At 32.0% G+C, this 8,283-nt stretch overlaps 1 protein-coding gene across 3 annotated transcripts; it reads right to left on the reverse strand.

Annotated features, from left to right (window-relative positions):
* Positions 1-328: 328 nt before the first annotated feature.
* Positions 329-7,945, reverse strand: LOC129303861 (helicase SEN1-like). 3 transcript variants are annotated; one of them, XM_054943408.1, is made up of 7 exons: positions 7,812-7,945; positions 6,915-7,427; positions 5,138-6,553; positions 4,579-4,903; positions 4,155-4,413; positions 2,630-2,875; positions 329-637 (listed from the first exon to the last, which is right to left on the reverse strand). In XM_054943408.1, exons 1-6 carry the CDS (start codon positions 7,920-7,922, stop codon positions 2,665-2,667), a joined length of 2,835 nt encoding a protein of 944 aa, XP_054799383.1. In that variant the 5' UTR covers positions 7,923-7,945; the 3' UTR covers positions 329-637; positions 2,630-2,664. The 3 variants fall into 3 exon arrangements, with proteins under 3 accessions (XP_054799383.1, XP_054799382.1, XP_054799381.1); XM_054943407.1 differs by lacking the exon at positions 329-637 and adding an exon at positions 2,365-2,547; XM_054943406.1 differs by lacking the exon at positions 329-637 and having other exon boundaries at positions 2,365-2,875.
* Positions 7,946-8,283: the final 338 nt, after the last annotated feature.

Consider the following 8,283-nt stretch of genomic DNA (forward strand, 5'->3'; position numbering starts at 1 on the left):
TTATTAGAAAGAAACCCCACATTTCCAAACCTATTAGACCTGACAGTGGAGATCATTATGATATCTTCTTCACTACCTTGAAGCCATCAATAGAATGAACACTCACAGAGAAGTCACCATCTGAAACCAAATTGTTTTCCTTCACTTTCTCTTGGATTTCACAGACCTGAGCAGCATATGGAGATATAACTCCTATGCTGACTTTCCTTCTGCTGCTGAGAAACTTTATAGCAGAATAACACATGGGGACATTCGTACATTCTAACAAGTCTTCTCAAGTAATTACTGTCAATTGTCTAACCAATTGTAGAATGTTCATACGCAAGAGTTAGCAACAAAAATCAGATATTGCCCAAGATTAAAATAATGTAGTTAAGTTGGAGCTTCATGGAAGCTCAAAGGCTAAGACGAATAAAATGCCAGGTGTGCATGATTGAGAAATTAACAAACTAGAGTGAGAAAAGGAACAGAGCAGAAGACAGGAAAGTAGAAGAAGGGTCTGTAGAATATGCCCTAGAATATTTAAAGAGAGCCATATCCTGATGAGTCTCGGCACCTACATGCATTGAAGAGAACCAGAGGTGGTTCTCACAGGCTTTCAGCATCATGCAGATCAGATCAGTGATAGAGCTAGGACCTGACATCAGGATGTGAGACGACAAAATTTTAAAAATAATATAATAATTTTAAAAATAATTACATTAGGCAAAAAATATAATAATATGAATAAAATTATGCATATTTTCATTTGGGAAAAATATATTGAGAACTTTCTCAAGAAAAAAATGTGTTGTGAAGGTTAATATAAAGCTTAGGTTTGAAAGAAAAAAAAATTATTATCAAAAGGATGACATATTAACAAATGGTTGGATTTCATTATAAAATAAATAGCTCTCTTGATCCAACTTTTTAATAATATGTTTAATAAGTTTACATTTTTTTTGGTTTGAATTTATGAAGTATGAGTTAAAATATCATATATTTAAAAAGTTTTTAAACTCAAATATTTTTTATCAAGTATTTTTTTACCAACGATATTTTTTATCAAGTAGAGAGGGTTTAAAATTTTAAAAATACAGGTACAAGATTGTAAATTTTATATATTCCATATATACTTTTCTCCACGTGGAGGGTACACTTGTCCCTATTTCATGTATGTGGCTCCCCACTACTAGATCAAATGCTAAAATCAATCCGTTGTCACCCAATCACTGTGGTTTCATTTGAGAGAGGAAGGAGGGCGGAGGAAAAGTCATGGGGCTCACACTCAAAAGTAATTGAGGTTGGCAGAGATCAAATTGCCACGAGTATAATTTTTTAAGAATTAAAATAGATTAAAAATTTAAATTTTAAATTGCTTCTAAATTTATAGCATAGGATTTAAATTATCATTTAACCCATATAAAATATTCTTTATCTGCTTCTATTATTAATATAAAATATAATTTGAGTTTAATCAAATTTTATGATATGTTATTGATTAATAACAAACTGAATCAATCTATACATATTTTTTCAATATAAGATTAAATGTTGACTAATAAATTTAATGTAATCATAGGGTGGTAATTTCAAATTTAGTTCCTCCTTTAAAAAATGTTCACTCCGTTTAAAAATGTAAGGTATTTTTAACTGAATTATACCCGCAATAAAGTAGTTACTTACTTTCAAACTAATAATATCTTTTTATATTTACTCCTACTAAACATCTTATAATAAATATAAAGTCATTATCAATAGGAGCACTTTTGAAAAAAAGACAATTATTATACCTCGAAAGACTAAAAATGCCTTACATTTTTAACATCTAACTTTTCAAAAAATGTCTTACATTTTTTAACGAAGGGAGTATAAAATATTTTTAATCAAATTATACTCACAATAATTAATTGTCTTTAAATTGACAATAAGATATTTTACTTAAAAATTAAGTGTTAAGTTGTTTATCTATTAAGAATATTTTTGAAAAAAAAATTATCAATTATGTGTTGCAAAACTAAAAATGTTTCATAGTTTTGAATATCTAATCTGAAAAACTGCTTTATATTTTTTAATCGAAGCTTACATGAACCATTATCTTTATCTTATGGTCAAATCAGTAATCTCAATTTTTATGGCGGCACAAAATTGTGACAAACAAAACACATTAATTCCACTAAGAGCTATGTGTTTACACACACAGAGAGATTATATGGTTGTTGGCTAAAAAAAAAAGATATGGTCATTTTAGGAATAACAAAAAAACTTGGCAACTTGAAAGTAATTATAATTATGATTACCGATAGATGATTAAGATGGAAACATATAAATAATATTGCCACAAACTACACTGCATTTTAATGCCTTGCTAACTAACACTTGGTGTTGGTTCTAATTGAAGGAGTTATGATTACTTAGGTACAAGGTCTTTATTTGAGTCTGTGTGAATACAAAATGTCTTTGAAAGATCAATCTCTAATTGAGTTTGCTAATACTTGAATTGGCTTACTTACATTGTCAGATAAAAAAACCTTCATTCCTTTCATCTCGAACTGTCATTGGATGAACCTTAGTTTTCAATGATATTAACAACAATTAATGTATTGATATTTCTGAGCCAAAACGTTAAGGATCAATGTGATGAAATTACCTAGAACTTGCAGCACCTGTTTTTGACTTCTCTATCTAGTCCCTTATTCTGAGTGACTTAAATGATGACTTTGATTTGTCAACTAGTTCAAGCTCAAGCAAGGCATCTTTAATGGCCCGAGCCAAGTTCTGGTCATCATCAGCATTATGAAAGCAATCTCTTTGCTTGGCATCATTTACTAGCTTTGTCCAAACTGAGCGACTTTGTTCAAGAGTTTCTGCATTCCCCAATATCCAAAGACAATGTCTACAAAAGAACCAAAAAAGCACAAATTCTAATCAATTCAAGATCAGTGAAATATTTCTACCCTTGATTTTTTTGCTTCTGTTGAGAGAGTTTCATTGTTAGATTAACAGGCATAAGTAGAGGAAGATAACTTTCAAGGTGACAAAATTTGTCACTCAAGATGTGGTTTCAAATGAACATCCTTGTGTTTATAAATGACTTGGCCTATTATGTCCTATTTGGTCTCAATAAATTATTATAATGTATTAAAAAGTCTCACATTGATTAACTAAAAAAAATGAATTGAAAGTATATAATTTTAAGGTAAGTCATATCAAATTGACTGAGCTAATTTTTAATAGGACTTACTTTAAAATTATTTACCTTCAATCCAATCAATGTGGGAAGTGAGACTTTTCAATACATTCTAACATTTTCAGCTGCTAATTTTTTTTTTGTATTTTCATCTTTTTAAATTTAATATGGTATTAAAAGTCATTCAATATAGGATGCAATAAATATATATATATATATATATATATAGAGAGAGAGAGAGAGAAGAGAGTGAAGAATGGAGAAGAGATACAAGGAATTAAAAAAATGAATATTCTAGAAATTGAAAAGAAGTGCAAGCCCATGCAAAGAGAAGGAAAAAAAAAAAAAGGAATGATTGAAAGACAAAGATATAAAAAATGATAAGTAGTAATTGGAGGAATATTAGAATGTATGGAAAAGTTCAATATTGATTAACTAAAGAATGAATTGAAGGTATATATAATTTTAGGTAATGTTTGGATTGATAGACTTGAATTTGGACTTGAAATCTTGCATTTCAAATCTCACATTTGAAATCCACATGTATTTAAAATTTTTTGTTTAAGTAGTTTAATTTTAAATAAAGAATAGAAATGAATTAAGATTCAAAACAAAAGTGAAAAATTAAAAATAACAAGTTTATTTATATTATTTAATAGATAAGAGATGAGAAAAGATACAAGAGTTACATAAACATTAATTGTCAAAACAAGAAAGAGAACAAGATATTTGAAGTGATTAAAATTTTAAATGATTAGGGTATAGAGAAAATTTAAAATTTCAAAGAAATTATAATTTAAAATAGATTTGAATTTAAAGAAAATTCAAGTTCATAAACTTTTGTATTTTCAAATTAAGGATTTAATTCAAATCCAAATCCAAATCAAAATCTTCATTAATCCTTAAGATAAGTTCCATCAAATTGGCTTAGGCTACTTACAAACCAAATGCATTCCTAATTCGACAATAATTTGATACAACATACCTGGCACGAGTTAGAGCCACGTTTGCTCTCTGTCTATTAGAAAGGAACCCCACATTTCCAAACTCATTAGACCTGACAGTGGAGATGATTATAATATCTTCTTCACCACCTTGAAAGCCATCAATAGAACGAACTCTCACAGAGAAATCAGCATCTGACACCAAATTGCACTGATTAACTTTCTCTTGGATTTCATAGACTTGAGCTTTATATGGAGATATCACTCCTATGCTGATTTTCCTTCTGTTTCTGAGAAACACTGTTGCAGAAAAAACACAAGAGGCTTGTCATCTATGATATATTCAAATTCTTTCTCTCAACTAGATAGTGCCAAACTAATTACTAAGTGTCAATAGATAGAGTTAACAATAAAAGAAACAGAGAGACAACACAAACACAAAATTTTCATTAGCAAGAAAGGAACCTTTTTGAAGGCATTTTATAATCTCTGATATAGCAGCAACTTCTACCACATTCTTCAAGCTGTGTCCAAAACCATATTGCTCTTTCCCCTTGGCTATGTTTATGAAAGAATAGGAGCCATACATTCTTCCTTCAAGGAAACGTTTACTATAGCTTGAAACTCTGACATTCACGCCATCCACAAGTAGCCCTTCATAGAATTCCCTGTTGGGGAACAAGCTTATAGATGGATGCATTCTATACTGGACTTTAAGGGGATGCTTCTCGAATCCTAACAATACCAGCCTCTCAAACATGCTTCTTCCAAATCCAGCTTCATCAGAAATCTGAAATTTGATAGTCATATACATACATATTAATTAGAAAGTGATCTTTGGTGATCTCCACTAACACAAAACACAAATGTCAAAAACTAATCAATTCAAGAGCTTAAGCTAAATATCAAATTTAAACCACTTTTTCATATATGCATTGGTACCTCATCCATAAACAATTTGAATGTGAATAACCATGAACATTTCATTATAACCTTTGACAAAACATAGTGACAACTCTATTACCTTGCTCTTAACCATTGCAGGAAGTTGCTTCTCATCACCAATGAGAATAGCATGTCTTGAACCTGGAAGTTGTAAAGGTATGGTTGATTCACACTCTTTGAGTTGAGTTGCTTCATCAATAACTACAAAGGGCACGGGTGTCATTCCTTTAGTGAACAATTTGGAGGAACCTGATGCTGTACAAAAAATTAGGCATGCCTTCTTCAAGCAAAAGTCTATTATTTCATGACGGTTTTTAAGTTGTGGAAGATAAATTGACCAAGAAAGTGATCTAAGAATCCTAAGGCACTCATCTCTTTCCAAGCTCAGCCTTCCAAAGCTAAAGGTAACATCTTTTATTGGCATATGTGTTTCTGTAAGCATAAGCCAAGGTTGGATGGGCTCAAGAAAGCTTTGAATTTTCTCAGCACAGAAGGGAAATAAACACCATCTCTTTTTCTCATTTGGAAGTTCTGGTTGAATGAAATTACTTCTTTTTCCCTCTACATTATTTATGGGAAATTCTATGAACTCGTTTCGATGCAAACAACTTTGCAGGTTTTGTAGCAAGTCAATAGCTTTACACATGTTCTTTGCCACCTCAAATGGAACAAGGGAAGTTGGTAACTGTGAGTATAATGTCTTCATGCAGGACTTGAGATTCTCACCGATGAGTCTGAACCTCCTCTTTATACATTGAACTTCATCTTTATAAGAAAGGTATTGATTAGTAACATGATTATATCTTACCCTCACAAATTCCTCCATGGTCATATGATCATCTTTATCTTCAAGCTGCTTGTATGAGAGATATGCTTTCTCTATACTGCTGTAATGAAGCTTAGTAAATTCTTCTAATGATATGAGATCATTAACCTCCTCATACTTCCCATCAAACTTAGATAAAAGGTACTGCTCATGAGGGTTCTCAAGCAAACTGATCATTGATTCCAAGTTATGCTTCCAACCAGTCAGTGGATCAAGACAATGCTCAAGCATATCAACACGATAATCAAGAAAGATATCAGGAAGGCCCCAATAATCATCAACTTTCATTCGAGATCGATTCCCAAAAAGAACTATGTCACCCAGCCCATAGGCATCAAACTGAAGTTGATCTTTAACTAAACTATGCAAGCGAGCTGCCACTTCCAAAACAGCAGCATTGGTGGGAGCACATGTTAATATTCTGGTTTTTAGTTTGAGCAGTACAAATAGCATGGATGCTATTGTCGTTGTTTTGCCAGTTCCAGGAGGGCCCCATATTAGTTTCAAAGTGTGATTGTACATGTGATGACATTTCCTCATTGCAACACTACTTAATATAGCATTTTCCTGGCATTCATTCAGATTCTGAGATCTGATTATGCTTGTTATGATAGAAATGTCTGTGTTAGGGTGCTCTACTGAAGGGCAAATGTGATTGCTCTTTCCAATCTGTAAAATAAGGCATAGTAAAAGCTTCAACAAGGATTCTTTATTATTGTCTGGAGATCCAGTATAGTTACTTCATGCAGTGTTTGAGTGAGCTATAATAATGAACATAATTTCATTCTTATCATAACCTCAAGTGGCATAATGAAGCGTAATTAATTAAATAACATTTGATTTTGGTCATATCTAGTAGAAAAGGATTTTTACATCTTACATGAGTATAGGAAATATGAAAATATTATGTTATGTGCTGTATGTGTCTCAGTTATTGTATATCGATATATTTCCTATATATTATATTCACATGAATCCAAATACCTGCAACAATAGGGTTCTCACATATTAAATGCCACATGATTCTTACCAATATTTCAGATTGAAGAATTTTTCCAATAACATTCAAGTTTGCACCTTCCAGTTGTGAGTTCAAGGCCTTCCAAATACGAATGTTGGTTGTCAAGTTGATGAGATAGGTGGCATACAGCATTTGTGTATTGTTGCTCCTTACATCTTGTTCAGTCTCTATGCTCTTTGATGAGAGTATTGTGATCTGACCCTCTTTTGACCATTGAACATAAGCAATATGATAAAGTCTTCCGGGTTTGTTCAAGTCTTCAATGCCTTTTGGCCTCTCATCTGTGAGGGCGATAAGATCCCCAAATTCAGGTCCATACCTTCCATCATGAATCTTATCAATTGTCAATTGATAGAGCAAGCCCTCACTCATCCTCTTACATGTCAGGATTTCACAGGAAGGGGCTTGATGAATGCCCTTCAAGCTGGAACAAAGATCACTGTGTGTTTCCTCGATCAGTGAAGGAATAAAGGATTTCATGTATTCTGTTGCTGACAAAAAATATAATGGGATCTTTGGCACCTGAGAACATGAAAGAAAGAAAGATCATGAAACAAATGAAAGATGAAAGCCATATATTTTATTGCCCAGAAGCTGAAATTCATTCCAAGAAGTAACAACAAGTACAGCAACAAATTATCCTAGAAACAGCCAAAAGAAACAGAGAAAGCACGCAGGAAGGGGGAAAAAAAAAAAACAGACCAGAGGAATCAGATGTGAGAAGGAGAGAGACATATATGACGAACATGAAAGTTCAGTTTCATGTCCTGCATGTACTTTAATTTAACAAGAAGATCATGAAACATTTCATGAGCTTCTTGTTAAATGGATCTTCACTCCCACTCACTCATGAGGACAAAATTTCATTTTCCACAGCAAATGAAAGAGAAGAAAGAATAGAACAACCTTGTCTTTGTAAAGATTTTCGTTGAGAGCATCGCTAAAAGTCCAAGAGAACACAATATCTACCAAGCTAGTACTTCCCTTTCCCTTTCCCTTGCAAGTTCTCCCCATCATTTGACCACTGTTAGTTTCTTGGTTCTAAAGAAAGAGAAGATGAAGGAGAGGAAAGATTTTTGGCATATTGAAGAGTTTAGATGACAAAGATGAAGGATGCGAAGATGTTGAAGACAAGTCAATGAATGGCACAAGGTAGGAACAATAATAACTACTTCATGCTTACTCTCTCTCTTTAATATACTCCTCATATCTTAATTATAAGATAGAGAGAAGATTAACTTTAATCCTATTTATAGGACGCTCCAGTATATTTTTTATATTTATTTCCTTTTTACCCTAATTAAATGTTAAAAAAATTATTAAAAAATAATTCTTTTTGTTTTTATCAAGGGTAGAGGTAGAAACTTAATAAATTTTA

The sequence above is a fragment of the Prosopis cineraria genome, unplaced genomic scaffold, assembly GCF_029017545.1.
Source record: "Prosopis cineraria cultivar Desert tree isolate PC_DT_omini unplaced genomic scaffold, ASM2901754v1 PC2, whole genome shotgun sequence".
Classification (NCBI taxonomy): Eukaryota; Viridiplantae; Streptophyta; class Magnoliopsida; order Fabales; family Fabaceae; genus Prosopis; species Prosopis cineraria.

Excerpts from the sequence above, each read along its gene's own strand:
- LOC129303861 (XM_054943408.1), bottom strand. The coding sequence starts at position 7,922 with ATGATGGGGAGAACTTGCAAGGGAAAGGGAAAGGGAAGTACTAGCTTG. Across the intron at positions 6,554-6,914 it reads TTCTTCAATCTGAAATATTG|ATTGGAAAGAGCAATCACAT; the intron begins GTAAGAATCATG and ends CTTATTTTACAG. Across the intron at positions 2,876-4,154 it reads GTGGCTCTAACTCGTGCCAG|ACATTGTCTTTGGATATTGG; the intron begins GTATGTTGTATC and ends GTTCTTTTGTAG.